Source organism: Diabrotica virgifera, chromosome 4, assembly GCF_917563875.1.
Source record: "Diabrotica virgifera virgifera chromosome 4, PGI_DIABVI_V3a".
Classification (NCBI taxonomy): Eukaryota; Metazoa; Arthropoda; class Insecta; order Coleoptera; family Chrysomelidae; genus Diabrotica; species Diabrotica virgifera.
In genome coordinates this window covers 105,375,602-105,402,860 of record NC_065446.1, presented here as the reverse complement: position 1 = coordinate 105,402,860, position 27,259 = coordinate 105,375,602, and the positions used below count along the sequence as shown (strand labels likewise).

The 27,259-nt window shown below is 33.9% G+C and overlaps 1 protein-coding gene across 2 annotated transcripts in view; it reads right to left on the bottom strand.

The window, feature by feature from the left end:
* Positions 1 to 27,259, bottom strand: part of LOC114328120 (uncharacterized) — a 259,872-nt gene that overhangs the window by 27,897 nt on the left and 204,716 nt on the right. For both annotated transcript variants that reach the window (XM_028276894.2, XM_028276895.2), the window contains exon 7: positions 7,998 to 8,086. In XM_028276894.2, coding sequence (XP_028132695.1) covers positions 7,998 to 8,086 — 89 coding nt within the window. The remainder of the gene's footprint in view (positions 1 to 7,997; positions 8,087 to 27,259) is intronic.

The window sequence follows — 27,259 nt, the reverse complement described above, 5'->3', positions numbered from 1 at the left end:
GATATTTTCTTCAGAGAACTTCCAGATATCCGCTTTTTAATTTGACGTTTATTTGACACTCGAACTTATTGTTTGTATAATCAATTTTATCAAAAATGGTAAATGAATATTACATTAACATCAAATATGTCATATGTGTATCACATGTTTGACGTCAAATTGTGTTCGCCAAAAATTTCAGGCGACTACGCTAGGTGTCACGTCAGTCATGCACGGAGCGATTTTTCAGTGCGTTATTAATTTTGACGTCATATAGGATTTTAAGAATGTCGCAAATCATTACATGACATTTTAGTTACATATGACAGTTGTCAGAATATTTATATTTAAAATATGTTAATGTAAAAATAAATAAATATAAAATCAAATTTCACTATACAATGTCCGAATATACCAATGACATAAAATATTTATATTTACGTCGCTGAAAAATACTAACCTAGAAATTACAATTGTCATTTTACCATATGATTTTTACCCCAGGCTGTGGGTGAAAAATAGGTCGATTTCAGGATATAAATCAGGAATTTTTGAAACCTATCAGGTGTTGTAAAGGACGATGCCAGAAATAACTTCTACTAAAATGTAACCAAAAATATTGTGCGCTTTTTTTATTGCGATTTTCATTTGTTAAATTTGCAATTTTTAATGATTTTTAATTTTGCAGCTTAGGATATTGATTTTAGAGAAAAACTTTTTAATAGAAAATTGTAGTAAATTAAAAAACCTACAATTTGAGGTATGGTACGTTTAATTTCGTTAATTGGTTATTGCAAAACAGCCTGCGAAAAGTCCAAAATGGCCGTTTTTTACAATTGCATTATTTATTGTACAAATAATTTTTTTTATTTTTTAAAGCTTTAAAATGAAGATCTTTCAATTTCAAACATAAAAAAAATTGTAAAGCCAGATTAACGAATTTGCTGCTTAGATATTATAAATTGTTTATCTCAAGAGGTCAAATGTCGAAGGCTATAACTTTTTGAAAAAAAAATATTACTTTTTTGTAATAAATTTTGACAGAAAACAATTTAATAATATTACCATTATAATATACAGTATATTTACCACTGTATTTGTTTTTCTTGATAAACTTTTATATGTGAAATCCAAAACGAATAGTCACTACAAGAAGAAAAAGTATACTATATTGTATACTATAGTAAGAAGTAACATTATTATTATTATATTTATATAACATTGAAAAAATTAAACATATAGTTATATATTTCATATATATGTATATATGTATCATTTTTGTAATATTATTTCTTCAGAAATGAAATTTCACATATAAAAGTTTATCAAGAAAAACAAATACAGTGGTAAATAGACTGTATATTATAATAGTAATATTATTAAATTGTTTTCTGTCAAAATTTAATACAATTACGTAAAAATTTTCCGAGCGCGCGGATTTGCAAAATTCGGCCGCTTGCAAAAGCACCGATTTTAAAATAATTTTTAATAATTAAATGTAATTATATTTTATAATAATTTTTATTTTAAGATAATATAAGTCTTTCTTTAGTCAATGACTTTAAAATAATTTCTTAATTGTTATAAATAAAGGCATTACGATTTAAGAAAAAAAAAACAATTATCTCGGCTTCAGTTGGTTGTAGAAAATTTTTATTTTTTTATAAATTTTCGTTTCGTCTTCAGCAACAGTAATCTGTAAGTTAGAAACTCAATTGGATGTACAGGGACGCTTCAGCTCTAAATGTTTATAACGAAATTTGCCCCCTTATTTTCAAACCCAAAAATTATCTCGGCTTCAGTTGGTCGTAGAAATTTTTTATTTTTTTATAAATCTTCGTTTCGTCTTTAGCAACAATAATCTGTAAGTTAGAAACTCATAGGATGTACAGGGCCGCTTCAGCTCTAAATGTTTATATCGAAATTTGCCCCCTTATTTTCAAACCCAAAAATTATCTCGGCTTCAGTTGGTCGTAGAAATTTTTTATTTTTTTATAAATCTTCGTTTCGTCTTTAGCAACAATAATCTGTAAGTTAGAAACTCATAGGATGTACAGGGCCGCTTCAGCTCTAAATGTTTATAACGAAATTTGCCCCCTTATTTTAAAACCCAAAAATTAGAGTTTTAAAAATGTTTTACGCATTTATTTACAACAGAATATGAAAACATAACTCTTTAGAAGGAGATTGGATGTTTCACCAACTCTCTATGATTTTTTTTTCAAAAAGTTATAGCCTTCGACATTTGACTTCTTGGGATAAACAATTTATAATATCTAAGCAAAAAATTCGTTAATCTGGCTTTACAATTTTTTTTATGTTTGGAATTGAAAGAACTCCATTTTAAAGCTTTAAAAAATAAAAAAAATTATTTGTACAATAAATAATGCAATTGTAAAAAACGGCCATTTTGGACTTTTCGCAGGCTGTTTTGCAATAACCACCTAACGAAATTAAACTTACCATACCTCAAATTGTAGGTTTTTAATTTACTACAACTTTCTATTAAAAAGTTTTTTTCCAAAATCAATATCCTAAGCTGCAAAATTAAAAATCATTAAAAATTGCAAATTTAACAAATGAAAATCGCAATAAAAAAAAAGCGCACAATATTTTTGGTCACATTTTAGTAGAAGTTATTCCTAGCATCGTCCTTTACAACACCTGATAGGTTTCAAAAATTCCTGAATTATATCACGTTTTTTCACCCACAGCCTGGGGTACTTGTGGTAATACTGTGACAATAGATTACTTTTGTGTCAAATTATTTTTATTCGTATCATTAATTGGTTACCTATTTAGAGTATCACTTCCTGTCACTTCCAACTGTAATGCGTCAGAGAGAATTCGATAATCTGTGACGCACTGAAAAAAGAGTTTGGGATGCTCTATGATATATTTATAATAGTGAAATTTGGAGGGAGGAAATGCCGTAGCTTTCTCAAATACTCATAACAGGTGACGTAATCGTGACAGATGACGTTACAGAGCCACTTTCAAACGTACTAATTTTCTTTGGGTTTAAGTTATAGGCCTGGATCCATAGACATATTAACGATAGACCAGGCTAGGTAACGCCAATATCAAGTAAGGTGGTCTAGCTATCTTTGTCTGTCGTACGAGTGTGAGCGTATCTACCAAGAGGTGGGAGTAATGGAACGACACAGACACAGAGGCAGCGGCCATTATATGCTAGAGAGAGAAAGCTAAGCGCCGGTAGAGATAGATAGATAGACCACTGACCCGAACTGCTCCGCGTTACGCTATTTTTCGGACCTTGCCTAATCTATGTGGTATTATATCTATGCCTGGATCCCACGTACCAAAAACGTTTATTAATAGCAAGCTGAAAATTTGTTAATAGTTTAATGGTAACGGTGTTTAGTCGGACAAACTTTGATGTATGGGAACACTACAACAGGGGAAGTTTTAATTGTGGAACGTGATTTTAATTGTGGAACGTGTCATACTGACAAGTTTATGATTGTGAAATATAGCAGGTTGTTTTTAAGTTTATTCAATAGAAAACTTTCTATAATATATGAAAAAATGTTTGTCTGACAAATATGTTGGGCATTTTAATAAGTCCAACACGTAGAACATGTCAAATGACAGGAAGTATATTGGTGGTAAATAGCAGTCTGATTTTTTCATGAGAGTTTAATGTAAGGGTAACAAATAAATTGGAAGTTCTGGCGGATAAAATACATGGGGCGTTTTTGTAGTCTGACGTTCGAAACCTGTAACCTGTTCCACAATTAAAACTTCCACTGTTCCAGTATTCCCGTACATCAAATTTTGTCCGACTAGACACCGTTAAGCTATTAACAAATTTTCAGCTTGCTATTAATAAACTTTTTTTGGTACGCGGGATCCAGACCTATTAATTTTGATGAATAAATTAAATAAATATAAAATTGTAGTTTCGCATTTAATTAATAAATATTTAAACGTCCGCCTATGGTTATTTGTCAAAAAAGATAACTTTTTTCAATTCTCTAGTAGTTTTTACGTCAACTTCAACTTTTTTGACAAATAATCATAGGCGGACGTTTGAATTTTTATTAATTTAATGCGAAGCGAGACTACAATTTATACAGGGTGTTTCATTAATAATTTTCCATATAGTAACTTTAGAAACCTTAGCACAAAATACGAAGATTTAACCTAAAACACCTAAATAAAATATGGTTGCTTACTGAGTTACAGGGTGTTTTATCTAAAAATTTAAAAAATATTTTTGCTTAGCATTTTAAATCTATTCGAAGTATCCCTTTCATACTTGGCAGAAAGTATAGGTCCTGTACAAACTACTAAATTATGTTAAACAAACGTTTCTGGCTATTACCAGAGGCGTACGACGGGGGAAAGTGAATGGTTGACCCTTTCAAAATTCTACACCACTGGCGGAATTGATAATTTAGTCCAATATTTGGATTCTCCAATACGTTCTATGAAAATAATGTACTCTTTATTCGTAATGATAAGGTCATTAGTTTTCGAGATATTTGAAATTGAAAATGCAACGGCATAGCTATTTTGGTTAATGTATTGTGCCTCTTCATTTTTAACTTCAAATACAGTCGGACCCGCTTATTGGAATAGCCTTCGTGCCAATCAAAAGTATTCCTATAACCGGGATATTATAATAACCGATCATTGGTCGCTAGTGGAAATGTTTCGGGACCTCAAATTTTTATTCCTTAAACCGGGATATTCCTTTAAGAGGTATTCTAATAAGCGGGTTTGACTGTATCTCGAAAACTAATTATTTTATCGGTGCGAATGAATAGTATATTAGTTGTATAAAAAGTGTTGGAGAATCTAAAAATTGCACTAAAATCGTAATTCCGCCAGTGGCGTAGAACGTGGGAAGAGTCAACCATTTACTTTCCCCTGTCGTGCGCCTCTGGTAGTAGCCAGAAAGGTTTATTTAACAAATTTTAGTATGGTGTACAGTATCTACACCTTCGACCAAGTATGATAAGGATATGTCGAATACTTTTAAAATACTGGACACATAGTTAATATGTATGTAATAGGTATGTGTGATTTAGAATTTAAAAAATTTTTGTGCCCAGTACTTAAAAAGTATCTTAAATATCCTTATCATACTTGTCAAAAAGTGTAGATACTCTACACTCTACTATTGGATGTTAAATAAACGTTTCTGGTTACTACCAGAGGCGTACAGGGAAAAGTGAATAGTTGACCCTTTTCAAATTCGACACCACTGATGGAATTGCTATTTTAGCGTAACTTTTAGATTCTCCAATACTTTCTATGTAAATAATATACTCCTCATTCGTAACGATACCATCATTATTTTTAGACATATTTGATGTTAAAAATGAAGGGGCACAATACATTAACTAAAATAGCTGTGCCGTTAAATTTTCAACTTCAAATATCTCGAAAACTAATGACTTTATGGTTACGAATGAAGAGTACATTATTTTCATAGAAAGTATTGGAGAATCCAAATATTGTCCAAATAGCAATTGCGTCAGTGGCGTAGAATTTGGAAAGGGTCAACCATTCACTTTCCCTCGTCGTACGCCTCTGGTAGTAGCCAGAAACGTTTGTTTAACATAATTTAGTAGGATATACAGTATCAGCACCACTTACTAATTTCGTGTTGTTGTCAAATGCCTGTCAGGAAATATTCAAAAAGAAATAAAATAAAAGTTTAACTTTGACACCCTGTATTTCGGTTATTATCAACTTTTGTACTAAGGTAAGTTAGCTTAAATCTACATATTTTAACCTCTGGAATCTAAGGTTAAGCTATGGCCCATTCTTTACCAAACACCCTGTATTTAAAAACAACCAATATTGGAAACTTTTTTATAAAACACTTGCATCATCATCAGATGGCGCTACAGCTATCCCTGCTTTAAAACATCCTTCCATCCTTCTCTGTCCGTGTCGAGTGCATGTCTTCTTCATTTCCTCATTCCAATCACTTTTAAATCTTCCTGTTCATCGTCCTGATGTCAGAGCATGGGTCATCCCCATCTTCTCCTTTCCCACTACCATCATTCGTAGCACGTGGCCTACCCAACTCACCCACCATCACCATGTTTCCAAAGTATGGTGGAGTATCATACAACATAATTTAGTAGTCTCTACAGTACCTATACTTCCTGCCAAGTATGAAAAGAATACGTCAAATAGTTTTAAAATGCTGAGCAAAAATAATTTTTAAATTTGTAGATAAAACACCCTGTAAACTCAGTAAGGAACCACATTTTATTTAAATGTTTTAGGTTAAATCTTCGTATTTTGTGCTAAGGTTTCTCCAGTTACTATATGGACAATTATTAATGAAACACCCTGTATACAGTATGTCCCTGTAAGTTGTATCCATATGGAAAACTTTTTTATTATTAATTTTACGAAAAAAAGTTATTCTTCATAAAAAGCTCTGCATGGTCCAAAACCTAAGATTTAACCATCAAATATCAAATTTTTTGAATATTATACGAGGTAGGTATGTCAAAAAGTTTGAATTTCACTCAAGAGTAAAGTAGCTTTATTTTTCACATTATTGAATATTGCTATTATGAAAAGTTGTTTGGAATTAAAAACTATATTCTAGTATGCAATTTCAATCTAGTATAATTGAAATATTTTTTTTGAAAAATTATGAAAAACTAACATTATTTTCAGTTATTTCAATTTAGGTAACTCTTTTATTATTAATTTTACGAAAAAAAGTGATTCCTAATAAAAAGTTCTGCATGGTCTAAAACCTAAAATACTACCATCTTATGTAAAATTTTACCAATTTTACCAATTTTATACGAGGTATGTCAAAAAATATGAATTTCGCTCAAGAGTAAAATACGTTTATTTTTCACAATATCGAAAATTGTGATTATGAAAAGTTATTTAGAATTAAAAACTATGTTTCAGTATGTAATTACATCCTTCTAATTGTAGTATTCTGAACTATAAAGGTACTTACTTTTGATCTAAATTTATCTTTTTTGACATACCTAGTATAAAATTGATAAAATTTGATATAAGATGGTTGTATTTTAGGTTTTAGACCATCCAGAACTTTTTATTAAGAATCACTTTTTTTCGTAAAATTAATAATAAAAGAGTTATCAGAATTGAAATAACTGAAAATAATGTTAGTTATCCACAATTTTTCAAAAAAAAATTTTTTTCAATTAGGAGGATGTAACTGCATATTAGAATATAGTTTTTAATTCCAAACAACTTTTCATAAGAGCAATTTTCAATATTGTGAAAAATAAAGCTACTTAACTCTTGAGTGAAATTTAAACTTTTTGACATACCTCGTATAACATTCATAAAAATTGATATCTGATGGTTGAATATTGGGTTTTCGACCATCATAAAATTAATAATGAAAAAGTTTTCCACATGGATACAACTTACAGGGACATACTGTATATGTAGTTCTTCCACTTTGGTGTAGTCAACTATGGTGTACTATACTATGGTGTAGTCAAACAATCAGCTATGATGCGGATATATAATAAACTAGGTTCTGAAGGAGAGCTCTAAGGAATAACACAATAAGCTTCACTATATATTTATATAATTTATTATATAATTATTAGGTATATATAAATTAAATTTATATAGTTTATTCATCAAAATCAACTTAAACCCACACAAAATTAGTAGATATGATTGAATAGTTCCTTCATTTGCCATAAGGGCCACTTGCCATAAGGGCCCATTTGGAATTATTGGTCAAAGTGGCTCTTTAACGTCATCGAAGGGGAATCAAAAGATACGAGGGGGAGAGAGGACTTTTGACTAACACTATATTTTTTTGAAAAAAAAAAATTAGAAATTTACAAGTAACCTTTTTTACTTTACTTCAAAAATCCAATATAATTGGTTAGTGGTTAAGGGTCCCGGATGGTCAAATTTTAATCACACACAGTTAATCACACTACTGCAGATATGGCATGTTTTTTAGTTAGAAATATTTCCGTCTGTCGCATTAATAAAATAACTTTGTAATTTCCTACCTGATGGCCAATTTTCTTGTTGAATTGGTTGTCTGTAAGTGTTTTCCGGGTAGTAATTTCCGCCTTTTGGATAGGCTGCAGAACCAGAACTAAAAAGAGAAGTGAAACGTTGGAGATTGAAAAATTAACACTCAAATTTAAATTAACTCATAATTGGAAGTATGCCTCACTTCTATTGGTGCAGATTACACTATTAAAATATATTTCAGCATTCTTGACGTATTTTTTCGAGAATAAATGCTTAATTTTTCTGTTACATAATAATATAGCATTCCTAATATGTTTTTGAAGCTATTTTCTTGTGGCATGCTTTATTTATGTTCTTAACTGTCTTTAATGGAAATTAATCATAATTTTAGTGGAAAAACGTTTATTTTGACTTTTCGATTTTCACTTCGGAGATGGTTCCCAAAATAAAAATTAAACAAAATATTTTATTTTGGTATTTGGTATGTTGTTATATATTAGATAGTTTATTAGTAGGCAATACAAAAAAATTCTTCTTATACTTTAATTTTATCTGCTTCATTCAGCATCGCCATCATTCTCTTTGTCTTTATACATCAGCCTTTCTTCGTATTGGGTGATTAACGTCTCTTTGACATCAAATGAAGTCATCCCTGTACTTCCCCTAATATACCCATTTTTTAATGTCATCCTTTTTGGTCACTCCACTCATTTGTGTTCCCCCGAAATAGTCCTGAGCCGAAAATCGAATATGTCAGCACAATACATAGTCCAGAGAAATAAGATTTTTCTCGTGGCACATCCCCCTCCAGGCCGAAACCAAATTTTTTGAGTAGTATGGACATCTACAGTGCTAGTCAAAAGTCCGTACCCCCCCCCCCCCCTCGTATCTTTTGAACGGTTATACCTATAATATTGCAATTTGGAGGGAGGAAATAAACAGACGTAAGCTTCTTAACTGGTCATGAAATGTGACGTAATAGTGACAGATGACGTAACAGAGCCACTGTGACCGATAATTTTAAATGGGAGCTTATGGCAAGTGACACCTCGTTTGAAAGGTATTCAAAATACCTATTCAGTCTTACTAAGTTTTTTGGATTTTAGTCGATTTTTATTTTGGTGAATAAATTAAATAAATATAATATTGTCGTTTCGCATTTAATTAATAAAAATTCAAATGTCCGCCAATGGTTTTTTTGCCAAAAAAGTTGATGTTTTTCAATTCTCTAGTAATTTTTACGTCAACGTCAACCTTTTTGACAAGTAATCATATGCGGAATTTTAAATTATTATTAATTAAGTGCGAAACTACAATTTTATATTTATTTCATTTATTCATCAAAGTTAGCTTAAGCTCAAACAAAATTAGTATGACTGAATAGGTATTTTCAATACCTTTCAAACGAGGTATCACTTGCCATAAGGTCCCATTTAAAATTATCTGTCACAGTGGCGCTGTAAAGTCATCTATCATAATTACGTCATTTGCCATGACCAGTTAAGAAGCTTACGTCCGTTTATTTCCTCCCTCCAAATATCACTATTATAGGTACAACCGTTCAAAAGATACGAGGGGGGGTACGGACTTTTGACTAGCACTGTATATTATTAACCTATATGTTTCCTGTAGCCGAGTTTGATGATATACATAGTTATAAACAAATGAAGATCAAAAAACGGTAAATTATCGCTTTTTTCGTCTATTACCAAAAAGTTAAACACTTTAAACAAATTTGAGAGTAAGAATCTCATAAATCGTACAAAAAACTTCAATATGGCGTTGCTGAATATGTCCATCCTTATTGGTTGCTTAGAAAATTGCAAAATAAATCATAAATTTTGAGTTTTTATAAATATTCATACCTTAGGTAAAAATTACTTAAAATCTTCTTATTACACGGAATGCCGAGACTTCTTGTACTTAAATTATATTTTAAAATTCAAAGCAATTGGTCAAATAGTTTAAAAGTTATTTAATTTGTTTATCCCAAATTCATTTTTTTTGCAACACTATAAGTCAGAAAATTATGAGGTTACAATAATACTTCGGACAGTTTATGAAAGAAGAACATTTATACTATTACCTTAATTAAAAATAAATAACAAAAAATAATTTTAAACAGTGTAAAATTATTTTGCAAAAACATGTCGATTTTTTGCTTACCTATAAACAATTAGAATAACTTCTTAACCGTTACCCGTAGAAAAATTATTTTTTTATATTTAGAAAGACTGAATTTTTATATACATTTAGAAAGAAAAACAACTGTCCTAGGACAATTGGGGACAAAGATAGCCCCCCCCCATTTTTTATTTCACATGTTTTTGCAAAATTATTTTGCAATATTTATAATTATTTTTTGTCACTTTTTTTAAATTAAATTAATACTGTAAATTTTCTTCTTTCATAAACTATCCAAAATATTACTGTAACTTCATCATTTTCTGACTTACAGTGTTGCAAAAAAAATTAATTTTGGATAAACAAATTAAATAACTTTTAAACTATTTGACCAATTGCTTTGAAAGTTAGGATATGATTTAAGCACCGTAAGTCTCAACATTTTGTGTAATAAGAAGGTTCTAAATTAATTTTTACATAAGTTATGAATATTTATAGAAACTCAAAATGTACGATTTATTTTGCAATTTTCTAAGCAACCAATAAGGATAGACATATTCAGCGAACGCCATATTAAAGTTTTTATACGGTTTATGAGTTTATTACTCTCAAATTTGTTTAAAATGCCCAATTTTTTAGTAATAGACGAAAAAACCGATAATTTACCGTTTTTTGATCTTCATTTGCTTATAACTATGTATATCATCAAACTCGGCTGCAGGAAACATATAGGTTATTATTACAGATGACCATACTACTCGAAAAATTTGGTTCCGGCCTGGTGGGGGTTGTGTCACCAACAGGATATTTTTTTTCCTTATTTCTCTGAACTAACAACAAACAGCCTATCCATACAAAAGTGTTACATTTATCCAAGCCCGGACTGGCCCGCCGGCCCACCGGCCCTCGGGCCGGTGCGCCTTTTGCGTTCGTTAGTATTTATCCATAAAAAATTAAACTCCGAAAAAAAAATTTTTTGGACCTTTACACAAATATGATGCAGATACTATTCCCCTAAAAAATGTTTTACTTGCTTCTAATTTTGCCGTTTAGCGCCGAGGGCGCACCAGAAACCTTCATAATGAAGCCAGTGGATACAACAAAATACAATTTGTATCAGGTATTATAAAATATAATCAAATACCTTAGAATTGACGCACGGCTTCGAAGACCATTTTTACGATTCGGGCACCTTTCGTAGGTATCAATATCTGCTGTTTCTATTATAATAAATAGCTTGAATGAAACGAGCGGCGCCCTCGAAGACAATTTTTACGAATCGGGCGCCTTTCGTAGGTATCAATTTCCGCTGTTTCTATTATAATAAATAGCTTAGATGCGACGCGCGGCGCCCTCGAAGATAATTCGTACCTACGATTCGGGCGCCTTTCGTAGGTATCAATTTCCGCTGATTGTATTATAATAAATAGCTGAGATGCGAAGTGCGGCTCCCTCGAAAACAATTTTTAAAATTTGGTCGCTTTTCGTAGGTATCAATTTCCACTGTTTCTATTATCATAATATTATAATAGAAATAGCGGATATTTATACTTACGAAAGGCGGCGCCTAAATTGTAAAAATGGTTTTCGAGGGCACTGCGCGTCGCATCTAAGCTAATTGATTATCTGATACCTGATATAAACAGTTTTACATCTTTGTAGGTAGGTAGGTGTAGTTTTTTGCGCTCCATAACTACATTATACATATAGGATTGTTGCGCCCCAGAATCCTAAATAATGAAGCCAGACAACGAACAAAATACAACTTGTCAACTTACTTGATATCAGGTATCAGATAATCAAATAGTTTAGGTGCGATGCGCGGCGCTCTAGAAGACCATTTTTGAAATTCAGGCGTCTTTAGTAGGTATCAATATCCGCTGTTTCTATAATAATATAAGAGTGTTACATCTCACGATATTGGCCTAAAATATATGAGTGCAGTTTTCTGCGCTCCATAATTGAATAATACATATAGGATTATTGCGCCCTCCTACATAATGAAACCAGTGGCTACAACAAAATTCAATTTGTGTCAGATATCAGATAATCAAATGCTAGAACACATAGCTCGAAAAAGGCCTCTGGGTTTTATGTTAATAACCTAGATGCAACACGCGGCGCCCACGAAGACCATTTTTATGATTCGGGCGCCTTTAGGTATCTCCGCTGTTGCTGTTTAATGCCATCGTTGCATTGGCATTAAATTAATGTACATCTGCAGTTTCCTGCACTCGTTCATTCTCTCTTACAAATCTCCTGTTTGCACTCTTATTAACCTCTTGCACTCCCTTCTTACTCTCACACAATTTGTCCTCAGATATTCATGCTGCTCATTCCACCAGTATGGTTGTTTCCTTTCATACCTCCCTTTTGACTTTACACAAGCCAACTCCGGTGCCGCACTCAGACCCTCGATCAACTTACATCCTCGCATCTCGGACCATAGGCGTAACCAGGGGGTGGTTTTGGGGGTTATAACCCCCCCCCTTTTGGATGTACTTTGAGCTCTATACTCTTAACACCATTATATTCCATACTACTATCATTGTTTTATTTTGCGTGTATAGAAAAATTGCTATGTGGAAATGCGATCAATGATTGTCCCCGTTTAGGATTTTGTCCTCTTCAGGGTTTGTAGTGAATGTGTAGTGTTGGCAGCAAAAGCAAACAGTCCGAAAAACACACTGGGGCAAGCGCCGTGTCCTGGTGTTTTGGATCCTGGGTTATGCCGGACGGTGGTGTCCAGAAGGCTAAGAAGTCAACAGAGAAGAGTTTGATGGATTGATGTTGGTTCCATAGACATTTACGTGTACTGTCCGTGCTTTGCTCTCGACCAGTCTCCCTAGAAACCATTGTACAACGACAGGCGAACCTGCGTCCCTCGTCGGCGGTCAGGAGGTGGCTTTGAGCGTAGCGTGGACAGTGTGCGTTCGAGTGGAGAAAATAGTTGCGGCTATTTTCTTGGGACGAACAGGTATAATTGTGCAATGAAGTTGGGAAACCGCAAAAAACCAACTTCTCCCTGTTCGGGGTAGGGAAGAGGAAATGTTAGAGGTGGGTACGGTAGGCTAACGGGGTAGCCTCGAGGATGTTTTCGTACTCCGCCGGGAGTTCGTCAATGCATGTTTGCATTAGAGCGGACGGTAAATGAATCTTTTTGCGTTTGGGCTTTCGGTGGAGTACGTGGCCGGAAGATGAACAGGAACATCTGAGAGATTCTTGTGTGTCGGAGGGGGGGCCGTTGATTACTTTGATTGTGAAGTTCCTGTTCAGAGAGTTTATTCTCTCGGTGATTTTGGGGATGTTCGAGATGTTATGGATTTCGTTTGAGGGATATCGCCAGTGCTCATAGTTACATCTACGCAAGATTCGACGTTCAGCGCTCAACAACCACTCCTGTTTTGCTCTAGCGCAGAGAGAGTAAAGGCAAGATTTATACTCCATGACGGGTCGAATAAAGGTCTTGTAAGTGTGAATGAGAGTCTTCTTGTGTGTCTTGCCAATTCGTCCAGAGAGAGAGTTGAGAAGTCTGGCCCTGTTCCTTACCCTATCTAAAGTTGCCTTTAGATCTGCGTTCCAGTTAAGAGTCCTGGCGAACAGAACTCCTAAATAGTTCGCAGTCGGGCTAACAACAAGCCTTTCTCCCAGCAGTCTCAGAGGATATTGGTCGTCTTCATTAATTATGATTCTATGTGACACAGAAGGGGCGCGAAACACAATTGTTGTTGTTTTGTTCGCGTTTAGCGTGACTCTCCACTTACAACACCATTCGCCGACACCGTCCAACAGAGCCTGGGCTCTTCTGAAGAGGAGTCTTGGGTTGTATCGAGAGGTTGTTGAGAGCAGAGCCGTGTCGTCCGCATAGAGAAACAGCCGAGTGCCTGGGATATTTTGGTTAGTGATATCGCTGTTGTAGATGATGTACAACAGCGGTGCTAGGACTGAACCCTGGGGAACTCCAGCTTGTGGAGTGAAGGGGGTAGACTTTTGATCACTTATTTTCACTCTGACAGTTCGGTTGTGGAGGTATGAGTGTACAATTTTGGTAAATTGCAGTGGTAGCCCGATGTCCAGAAGTTTCCGAACAAGTCCGTCGTGCCAGACCTGATCGAAAGCCTTCTGCACATCTAGGAATGTGGCTATGGCGAATGAACCATCGTTGATGGTTTGAGTAACTTTAGTGGTGAAATCAGTTATTGCATGCTTGGTAGATTTACCTGACTGGAATCCATATTGAAATTTTGGTATGATATTATGGTTTTCGAGAAAGTCATTGAGCCTCTCTTTTAGGATTAGCTCAAGAACTTTGCCCAGAGTGTTGATTAAAGAAATTGGTCTATAGGATTCCACGTTGGTTGGGGGTTTGCCTTTTTTCAAAAGCATGATGGTATTGGCCACTTTCCAAGGAGTAGGAAAGTGGCTGTTTTTGAGACATGCATTGAATATTTTAGTTAGAAGAGGGATGATACTCTCTGGAAGTTTTTTGAGGCATCTTCGGTTGATGCCATCAGGTCCGGGAGCGCTGTTTTTACCTATTTGGCAAAAGCTCTCCGTTTCCCTGTTTGTGAGGGGGTCCATGATAGGATCATAGACTGGAACGTGGTGATTGAGAGTAACATTTACTATGTATTCTGTGTTGAGTTTAAACAAGTGATCAAAGTTCGGGTTGTCTGGGGTTTGAAAGTTGTTTTGAAGCGAATTTTTGAATGCTTCGGCTTTCCCTTCTGGGGAATTGACTATGTGATATTCCATACCCCTCAGAGACCTTCAAGTAGATGTAACCGCCCCCCTTAGGATCATCCTGGTTACACCTCTGTCTCGGACCAATCAAGCCAAAAACATGCACAAATATCTCCTCATTTAAAAATCTCTTTAGATCGGTATCTCTATCTTCCTGTTTCTTCCTTTTGATCGTTATTCCAATAACCACATTTTTGTTAAATGTTTTTGGGTCCAATAGGTCCTTCTGTTAAAGTAGTTGAAAAATTACTCAGACTTTTCAAAAATTTGTTTAGAATCTCCAGAGAGTACCTACCAAAGAGTGTAACGGAATAAAAGGGATACTGGGAAACTGAAGCTATATTTTTGTCTCATCTTAATATAATTTACTACATATTCTTAATAAAAGTAGTAGCAATTTACTTAATAGTTTTAAATTAAAATTAAACTTAAAAAAATTCACAATTAATATTGATTTACTTTGCATAAAAAGTTTGATGCAAAAACTTACGAGGGGGTCTGTCTAGAGATTAGGTTGGAGCCTTTTTTAGAATTTGGGTTGGCGCCTTTTTCATGAGCCAGTGCGGCCCTGACTATACAGAGTGTTTGGTAAAGAATGGGCCATAGCTTAACCTGAGATTCCTCAGGTTAAATAAAATAGGTCGATTTAAGCTAACTTAACTTAGTACGAAAGTTGATAACCGAAATATAGGCTGTCAAAGTTAAACTTTTATTTTAATTATATTTGAATATTTCCTGACAGGTATGGGATAACAACACGAAATTTGGTCAGGTTTTTTTGGGACGAGGAACCTAAATTTCCTACCAAAAATTATATATTTCCCAGAGGGCGCCACATACGTCTTTCGGCGCTCATTTAATAGGTTTAAGTTTTTTATCCTCCACTCTACATAATTTTGAGATCAAAACTTATTCTCCTATTATTTTTACTTAAAAAAGTAAATTTGATCTCTATTTTGATCTCTATTTTGACAGCGAATAATAAAAGCGAAAGCAGCATACGTTAGAATGAGACCCATTTTCAACAGTCGAGACATATAATTAAAAACAAAATACCGTCTGTCGAAAAGCTACATATTCACAGTTCTGCTCTACGGAATGGAAGCGTGGACACTAACTGTTGCATCTATGAATCGGCCCGAAGCTTTCGAAATGTGGTGTTATAGGCGCATCTTACGTATATCCTGGGTTGACCGAATTACTAATGTGGAAGTCCTGTGTAGAACGGGGAAAGAGTGTGAAATTCTCATAACCATCAAAACAAAAAATTAGAATATCTAGGACAAATCAAGAACGTTACGGCCTTCTCCAACTGATTCTCCAAGGGAAGGTAAATGGTAAAAGAGGACCGGGAAGAAGACGCATTTCCTGGCTTCAAAATTTACGAAAGTGGTATAACATCACTACCACTGAACTGTTCCGCGCTGCGGTAAACAAAGTCAAGATAGCCATGATGATCGCCAACATCCGGAACGGATAGGCACTTTAAGAAGAAGAAGATTTTGATCTCAAAATTATGTAGAGGGGGCATCAAAAAAATTGAACGTATTAAATGAGCGCTGAACGACGTATGGTGGCGCCCTCTGGGTAATATATAATTTTTGGTGGAGAATTTAGGTTTCTCGTCCTAAAAAAAACCACTTACCAAATTTCGTGTTGTTATTCCATGCCTGTCAGGAAATACAGTCGAACCCGCTTATTAGAATCCTTGTTATAGGAATAAGCCGGTTTATGGAATATAAATTCGAGGTCCCGAAACGTTTCCATTTACTCCTTAATAAATTTATCTGTTTATTGGAATATGTTTTAATTAAATAATACCGCTTATTAGAATATTTTTCAGGTAAACGAATAATTTTTTTTACAATTTAAATTATGTTTGGTATTATGGTTTGTCGTTAAGGGCCTGTAGTGCTGGAGTATAATATTATTAGGGTAATAAACATGTATTACTTTGTTACGAGTACCAATTCGATATTTAGCCCACTAATACATGGGTCATAAAGTAATTTTTATTTGTCTACAAAGTTCTGTACATATTCTCACCCACTTAGTTACCTGTTATAAATTTTTTAGAAGCAGTTTATTTAGAATTCGCCCAGAAAGTACCTACTTGTTTGCAAGATGTGAATTATGGCTTTGTTAAATTCGTAAAGAAAATATCTTACTTTAACCCGACGCAACGTGAGGTTGAGTAAGGGTCGATTCTCACTATACTTCCCGTTTACTTTCAATACGCATGGCATTTCGTTTCCATAAAATATTATTAAATACAAATCATATAGTATATGCCCACTTTCCGTTACGTTTACCTACCATTCCCGAATCTTTGCGTTCAATATCGGCCACGTATTTTTCGGCGACGTCTCGGATACCCTATGGATAATGTGAATATTGCTATTACCTCGCGGTTCAGTCACGTATTTTTTTCTACGACAAGGTGTGACTTGTCGGGTAGAGTATGGATTGGGGGAATACATGGTGAGAAAAATTTGGACAATAAAAAATTTATAAAACTTGTCTGACATGACTTTTTAATTTTGAAAATAAAAAGTACAGTGATAATACATTTAAAGACGGCAATATTTTGGGCGGCTGTTGCCAAGGAATTAAAATATTTTCTTCATCCAATATCTTCTTAAGCAATTCCACTGGTTCATCGGCGGATTGATAACCTCTACCGAATATTGTCACTCCATTTTTGGCTTGTTGGGCCGATACTTCTATCGATTGGTGATTTATTTCTTGCTATTTTGACCACACGTGTCTCTCTATTCTGCTATGTGGTTGTTCCATTATTTTTTCTTCTATTTAGTGTCCATTCGTTTATACATCCTGGGATATATAGTCCTGAACATTTCAGGGACTACCTTGTTCGCTTTCCGGTGACACAATTATAATATGTCTGCTTGTTCCAACTGCGTCGCTTCACTAGAAACAAAGTTAGAGAACTATAGGTTCTTTCAAGTTGTGCGTTACCTTTTTCGCTTTCTGGTGACATAATGATTATAATATATCTGCTTGTTCCAACTCCATTGCTTCACCAGAAACGAAGTTAGAAAACTATAGGTTCTTCCAAGTTGTGCGTTACCTTTTTTGCTTCCCGGTGACATAATTATAATATATCTGCTTGTTGCAACTCCGTTGCTTCACCAGAAGCGAAGTTAGAAAACTATAGGCTCTTCCAAGTTGTGCGTTACCTTTCTTGCTTTCCGGTGACACAATTACAATATATCTGCTTGTTTAAACTGCGTTGCTTCACCAGAAACGAAGTTAGAAAACTATAGCTTTTTCCAAGTTGTGCGTTACCTTTTTCGCTTTCCGGTGACCCAATTATAATATATTTGCTTGTTCCAACTCCGTTGCTTCACCACACGTGAAGTTAGAAAACTATAGGCTCTTCCAAGTTGTGCGTTACGTTTTTCTCTTTCCGGTGACACAATTATAATATATCTGCTTGTTCAAACTCCATTGCTTCACCAAAAGCGAAGTTAGAAAACTATAGGCTCCTCCAAGTTGTGCGTTACCTTTTTCGCTTTTTGGTGACCCAATTATAATATATCTGCTTGTTCCAACTCAGTTGCTTCACCACAAACGAAGTTAGAAAACTATAGGCTCCTCCAAGTTGTGCGTTACCTTTTTCGCTTTCTGTTGACCCAATTATAATATATCTGCTTGTTCCAACTCCGTTGCTTCACCACAAGCGAAGTTAGAAAACTATAGGCTCCTTCAAGTTGTGCGTTAGCTTTTTCGCTTTCTGGTGACCCAATTATAATATATCTGCTTGTTTCAACTCCGTTGCTTCACCACAAGCAAAGTTAGAAAACTATAGGCTCCTCCAAGTTGTGCGTTACCTTTTTCACTTTCTGGTGACTCAATTATAATATATCTGCTTGTTACAACTGCGTTGCTTCACCAGAAACGAAGATAGAAAACTATAGGTTCTTCCAAGTTGTGCGTTACCTTTTTCGCTTTCCGGTGACACAATTATAATATATTATCTGCTCGTTCCAACTGCGTTGCTTCACCAGAAACACAGTTAAATTTTTAATTTATGAATGTTTTTTATATTGATAACGATTTTCGAAGTGAAAGTCGAAACGTCAAGTAAACTTGATTTCAAACTCGAATTGTGGCTTATGCCCAAATAAAATAGTAAGCCTTAAATCTTATTTTGTATTTCTCACGCCGCGGCGCGCCGGTAAGAAAATAAATGTGAAATAACATTTTTTTACATTGGTCCGCATGTATATTTTACATTTCTATTATTAAATTTTCTTCAGACCACATATTTCATCAAGCCGGAAAAAACACGTGCATTCGAATCAAAAATTTAGGGTAAAATGTTACCAAACCGGTACAAAATGTGTGTGGGGAAAGTAAACGCGACGTCTAGTGAGAATGGTGGTTAAATTAATGGAAGGTGTATGGGAAGTAAACGGAACGTATAGTGAGAATAGAATTTTAATGGGAGGTGTATGGAATGGTTATGGAAAGTAAACGGGAGGTATAGTGGGAATCGACCCTAATGTAACAATCCATTTCTTGCCGTCAATACAACTTCGATTCAACCAATGGATTAAGGATGACCACACGGATTAACAACAAAAAGCTATAATTGCCGATAATTTCTGAAGACAAAATAAGTTATTTTGTTATATATACACTTTAATAAGAAAATATTTACATATCTACATATTGCATACATTTCGGATTAATTAGGTACTGTATTCATTCACATACATATAATGTAATTTGTTATTTAACACATAGATAAGTAGTAGTTACACTACACTGTATTATTGACATTAAAAGACCTAAAACCATGTACATATACTGATTATGTATATTATAGGTATAGATATTGGCATAGTATGTAAAACTACATATTGGCATTAGTATGTAAATACTATTATTACGTATATTCGTTACACTTATTTCAGACAGCCACCAATGATCGGTTATTAGAATATCCCGGTTTTAAGAATATTTTTGCCTGGCACAAAGGCTGTTCCAATAAGCGGGTTCGACTGTATTCAAAAATAAATAAAATAAAAGTTTAACTTTGACACCCTGTATTTCGGTTAATATCAACTTTCATATTAAGGTAAATTAGCTTAAATCTACCTATTTTCAGCTCAGAAATCTAAGGTTATCAAACACCCTGTATATGATATAGACGATAATCTGAAAGTGAGTTTGAATATAGGTTCACGTCAAGAATGCTGAAGTAAATTACAGAAAAATTCACATTTTCAAAAGTGATTTTTGTAGATTTAATAATTGTATACTGATAAGTTTATTTACAATTTTTTATTTGGTGATTCAAACCGTAAGTGATAGTCATTCTCAATAAACGGTAAGTGATAGGTCGGACACAGATCTTCAAAAGTGTAGATAAGGTCGATAAAAAAGAAGCGAAAGTATCAGTAGCAAAATGTAAAGTAAAAGCATATACAAATCTATACGATCAACTTGGTACGAGAAAAAGGAGAAAGAACGATTATAAAATAGATTTGAATCAGATTAGATGTATCCTATATTTATGAAAATAATAAAATAATAATTCACGAAAAGGATTCACAATAAGAGATGAAACAAGTACTTTGACAGTATATTAAATGAAGAATTTGACAGAAAACCATTTGAGTTAATTGAAACAGTAACAGCAATGGTAACCAAAATAACAAACGAGGAAGTGTTAAAGAACGTCAAAAAAAATAAAAGGAAAGCAATTGGGCCAGATAATATTTCTGGAGAAGTGTGGAAAGCATTAGAAGAGAGAGGAACACGTTGGCTAACAAGGTTTATTTAATACAATTATGAAAGTGGGATAAATGCTATACGAATGGAGAAGCATTATATTAGTAACTGTTTTCAAAAACAAGGAAGATATACAACAATATACAAACTACAAGGCCATAAAACTACTTAGTCATAGGTATCATAAAAATATGGGAGAGAATAATTGATACTCTGAATATTGAGTACTTCACATTAATTTTGTATATTATTGTTAACATAGTTTTTTTAAATAATTTATTGATTTATTAAATTAATTATGACTAATGTGCCAATTAAATACCCCTATCATATAGCGCGACAGAGAAACACCCTATAGTGAAAGGGCCTTACAGTCGAAGTGGACGCGCATTAACAATTAAAAAACAACGGTTTATATTGAAATAAGCCCCTATTACTCATCAAAATCTTAAAATTGAATGTTTAATCTTCAATTTAGGCACTTGGTAACCTTAAAAATAATAATTTACATACGAGTTTTCAAGCCTCGAAAATCCGTATTGTTCCATTTTTCATATTTTAAATCGCTTATAACTCGAAATCTGTAAGTTCTGAGAAAAATGATAAGATTTTTCATTTTTATTTACAATGACCCAGAAAACCTGAAGCAAAATAGGAGATCGTTCAAATAGAGTGCGCCGCACCGGCAAAAAAATCGGATGGACACTCATAATTAACAATTAAATAACAACGGCCAAAATTGAAGTTAGAGAGGGTCAGTCTCCAGAATCTTTAAAATGAATGTTTAAGCTACAATTCAAGTACTGGCAACCTCAAAAATACTAATTTAAATTTTTTAAGCCTCTAAAATGCGCACTTTCGCATTTTTCAGATTTTAAATCGCCTATAACTCAAAAACTATCAACTTCTGAGAAAAATTACAAGATGCTTTTCTTAAGAATGACCAAAAAACCTAAAAAAATGTTTTTCTGAGCAAAAAAAGGTCATCTTTTGTACTCGTTTAAAAAAATTGTTTAAGCAACCTTCTGCCCAAAAATTTCGTTCGGCACCCTTCAGATTTGTTTAAGGGGATGGGTACGTATTTTCGGCTGCAATGCTATTCAAATGGGGATTCATTTTTTTCGAATCCTGAGAAAACTAATAAGTATTTTTTAAAAATTTAAACGCAGAATGAAAGATTACGTTCTTACCGAGGGCCGAAAGTCCCTAAAAACTTCTATAATGTTTATTTTAATAAATTACAGGGGTGAAAAACTAAGAGAAAATGTAGTGTGATTTTTAATTTCAAATATATCATTCAAAAGAAACTTTTTATTTATTCTAAGGGACTTTCTGCCCTCGATAATAATGTAGTCTTTCATTCTGCGTTTAAATTTTTTAAAAATATCTATTAGTTTTTTCAGGATTCGAAAAAAATGGACACCATGTCCGTGGTGATATTTTCCAAATCGAACATTCGTTATCTTTGTCATACAACGCACTGAGTCAAATAGAATATGATGACAAGACAGTGACAGTTTTAAATAATATTTGACATGGCATCGGAAATATTTTGAGTTGTTGATTAGATAATATTCATAGTGTATTTGATAAATAATTGATTTAATAGTATAGTATAGTTGATCCAGAAGATGGCATAACCCAGACATCCAAAGTGAAAGTTATCCTTCAACACCAAATTGTTCTATATGGTCCACACAATGTCCAGAAAAAAGTCACACCATTTTGAGCGTCTGGTTTGGGGGGGGGGGAGAGGGGGGGGAGAAATCGGTAAATTCGTAGTTTTTAAGTTTTCAATATTTCTAAAACTATGCGGTTTAGCATAAACAACCTTCTATACAAAATTGTTCTACATTAAATTTGAAATAAAAAAGGCCCTATACATAATCTTTCTAAAATGAATGGTTCCAAAGTTACGGAGGTAGTATAGTATAACTGGTCCAAAAAAGGCCTAACCCAAACATCCAAAGTAAAAGTTTTCCTCCAACACCAAAATGTTCTATATCAGAGGTTCTCAATCTGTGGTACATGGTGGTACATTTCACTATTTGAGGTGGTACACAAAACGCAAAACAGCCAGAATAAGCACCACTATTATAGTTATTTAAATCACCTAGCTAGATAGGTATTTCAGTTAGGTGGTATCACAAATAATAAAAAGTATTTGGTGGTACATGACTCAAAAATAATGAGAACCGCTGTTCTATCTGGTCCACATTTTGTTCAGTAAAAAGTTACACCATTTTGAGCGTCCGGTTTGGGAGGGAGATGGGAGAGAAGCTGGTAAAATAGTAGTTTTTTTAGGTTTTTCGTCAATATTTATAAAACTATGCTTTAGCGTAAACAATGTTATATACAATAATGTTTTACATAAAATTTAAAGCAAAAAATGGTCTATAGATAATTGTTATAAAACCAACGGTTCCAGAGTTACGGAGGGTGAAAAGTCGAGGTTTTCGATACTTTTTATATTTTTTGGGCAATATTTATAATATAACTATACCAAAAACCCAGACATCCAAAGTGAAAGTTATCCTCCAACACCAAATTGTTCTATATGGTCCACATAATGTTCAGAAAAAAGTCACACCATTTTGAGCGTCGGGTTTGGGGGAGAGAGGGGGGAGAAATCGGTAAATATAAAAAGTATCGAAAACCTCCACTTTTCACCCTCCGTAACTCTGGAACCGTTGATTTTGTAACAATTATCTATAGAACCTTTTTTGTTTTAAATTTTATGTAGAACATTTTTCTATAGAACAGTCTTTACCCTAAAGCATAGTTTTAGAAATATTGACGAAAAACTTAAAAAAACTACTAATTTACCGACTTCTCTCCCATCCCCCCCCCCCCCAAACCGGACGCTCAAAATGGTGTAACTTTTTACTGAACAATATGTGGACCATATAGAACAATTTGGTGTTGAAGGAAAACTTTTACTTTGGATGTCTGGGTTAGGCCTTTTTTTGGACCAATTATACTATACTACCTCCGTAACTTTGGAACCGTTCATTTTAGAAGGGTTATGCATAGGGCCTTTTTTATTTCAAATTTAATGTAGAATAATTTTGTGTAGAAGGTTCTTCATACTAAACCGCTTAGTTTTAGAAATATTGACGAAAAACGTAAAAAACTACGAATTTGCAGATTTCTCCCCCTCTCCCCCCCAAACCCGACGCTCAAAATGGTGTGACTTTTTTCTGAACATTATGTGGACCATATAGAACAATTTGGTGTTGGAGGATAACTTTCACTTTGAATGTCTGGGTTTGGGTCTAACTATACCATACTATTAAGACATGAACTTAATAAAAATTTATTTATTGTTTATTATTTATGGAAGATCCAAGCAGAGAATACATCAGAATATATTCTGTGATCCAAGTATTTTTTGTTAAAGATGTTCAAAATTGTAAGCGTTCCATAGTATAAATATATTATTAAAAAATCTCTTTAACACTTTTCCTCTTTTCTCGATTGAGTATTAGTTTTTGTTGTACATATAAATTATTACAATCACTGAATACATAGTTAGTGAAAAAATTATAATAATTAATAATTTGCAATTATACAAATAACAGTTATCCAAGAACATTCAAAAGTCATCTCTTTAAAGTTAATGATGACATTGTCAAGTAGAATGACATTCTACTAATGTTTACATATCCATACCAGTGTGAATTTTACTACACGTAATTTGCAGTGTACAGACAGAAAAAGTAGAGATAACCGTAAAATATTTGCGAATTATGTACCGATGGCCTTAAAGCGAACATTTTTGACTACTTAGGAATCCAAAGAAACCGAATCAGAAATTTTTTCAGACGGGAGCGGTCTCACCACATGGACTAAACAACAGGTGTAGGAGAAGTTTCATGTGGACGCATGTGATAAATTATGTAGTTTTGAATCAGATAACAGCGAAACTACAGAATAACATTCCCTGGTGCTTAATGTATGTTAATGATCTAGTGTTAGTATGAAATAGTGAAATTGACAGAACAAAAACTGGAACAGTCGGGAGCTCTTGGAAACAGAGTATTAAAGTGTAATGTGGAAATAGGAAGGTGAAAGAGAAGGTGAAAGAAAAATTCTATAAAATAGCCATAAGACCAGCTATGACGTACACAACTGAATGTTGGGCAGTTAAAAAGAAAGAGATATAACGTATGCATGTGGCAGAAATAAAAATGCTTAGATGGATGAATGAAATGAAAAGGATAACATTAAGAATGAGTATACCTACTAGGGGAAGACTAGTGGTGGCACTAATTGATGCCAAAATGAGAGAGCATAGGTTAAAATGGTTTGATCACATTGAACGTCTAGACCAGCGATACTCAACCTTTTTTTTTTCCTGGGCCGCAATCAAGATGATGTAGTATACAGGGTGATTCATTGGGAAACGGAAATATTTTAATGGTGAATAGAGGTAAATGAGGCGGTTCCAGACATACTAAATTTATGGCTCCACCAAATTTATAACTGAGTTACAGGGTGTTTTATTAATGTTGCCCATTTCTTTGTGGACCCATAACTTTAGAACAACCTTGTATATTTTTTTGATATTTGGTACACATGTAACACTTAGAACCCAAACCACCCAACTACTAACCACAAGAAAAATCCAAGCCCGGATTAAACAAAATTATAAATCAATTGTGACCTTGAAACAACATCCTGTATATTGAAATTTTCAAAACCCGTTTGCACATTTGAAAAGAGCTTTAATGGAGCTTCCATTTTTTGCGCAGACAATTCAATGACTTTAAAAGATGAAGTTTTCGATCCTAATAGCATTATTAATAATATTTAGAAAATATTAAAATATTACTAAAAGATTTTTAAATCGAAAACTTATTGGTCCATTTCCTTGGTAACACCTCCAAGGCTTCTAAAATTTGCAAGCCAAATGGATGCTGAAGCGAAGAAGACAAGAAGGAATTCAAAAAACTTACAATTCACGACCCCGTCTGTTCAGCTGGTAAATTCCAACAGAAAATGGACCTAGTTACTCGAATGAGTAAAGACCAATATAAAAATAAAATAAACATTTTATTTTTAATTCAGTTGCAATGCGAAGGCAAAACAATCTTACTTTTCAATTAGAATACGGAGCGCAGTCCAGTCCCTTGAATCGCGATTTTCGGCTCTTATTGGAGCCTCATCGGAAAGAACGTAGGCCTGTTCTCCATACCCCAATTGATCCGCACTGAGAGGTTTTCCCACCCATTGCAACTGAAGTGAAAATATTAGGTGACTAGCGTCATCTGGCAATTAAAAGATGAAGTTTTCGATCCTAATAGCATTATTAATAATATTTAGAAAATATTAAAATATTACTAAAAGATTTTTAAATCGAAAACTTATTGGTCCACTTCCTTGGTAACACCTCCAAGGCTTCTAAAATCTGCAAGCCAAATGGATGCTGAAGCGAAGAAGACAAGAAGGAATTCAAAAAACTTACAATTCACGACCCCGTCTGTTCAGCTGGTAAATTCCAACAGAAAATGGACCTAGTTACTAGTTACTCGAAGGAGTAAAGACCAATATAAAAATAAAATAAAAATTTTATTTTTAATTCAGTTGCAATGCGAAGGCAAAACAATCTTACTTTAATTGCCAGATGACGCTAGTCACCTAATATTTTCACTTCAGTTGCAATGGGTGGGAAAACCTTTCAGTGCGGATCAATTGGGGTATGGAAAACAAGCCTACGTTCTTTCCGATTAGGCTCCAATAAGAGCCGAAAATCGCGATTCAAGGGACTGGACTGCGCTCCGTATTCTAATTGAAAAGTAAGATTGTTTTGCCTTCGCATTGCAACTGAATTAAAAATAAAATTTTTATTGTATTTTTATATTGGTCTTTACTCCTTCGAGTAACTAGGTCCATTTTCTGTTGGAATTTACCAGCTGAACAGACGGGGTCGTGAATTGTAAGTTTTTTGAATTCCTTCTTGTCTTCTTCGCTTCAGCATCCATTTGGCTTGCAGATTTTAGAAGCCTTGGAGGTGTTACTAAGGAAGTGGACCAATAAGTTTTCGATTTAAAAATCTTTTAGTAATATTTTAATATTTTCTAAATATTATTAATAATGCTATTAGGATCGAAAACTTCATCTTTTAATTGCCAGACGACCGACGCTAGTCACCTAATATTTTCACTTCAGTTGCAATGGGTGGGAAAACCTCTCAGTGCGGATCAATTGGGGTATGGAGAACAAGCCTACGTTCTTTCCGATTAGGCTCCAATAAGAGCCGAAAATCGCGATTCAAGGGACTGGACTGCGCTCCGTATTCTAATTGAAAAGTAAGATTGTTTTGCCTTCGCATTGCAACTGAATTAAAAATAAAATTTTTATTTTATTTTTATATTGGTCTTTACTCCTTCGAGTAACTAGGTCCATTTTCTGTTGGAATTTACCAGCTGAACAGACGGGGTCGTGAATTGTAAGTTTTTTGAATTCCTTCTTGTCTTCTTCGCTTCAGCATCCATTTGGCTTGCAAATTTTAGAAGCCTTGGAGGTGTTACCAAGGAAATGGACCAATAAGTTTTCGATTTAAAAATCTTTTAGTAATATTTTAATATTTTCTAAATATTATTAATAATGCTATTAGGATCGAAAACTTCATCTTTTAATTGCCAGATGACGCTAGTCACCT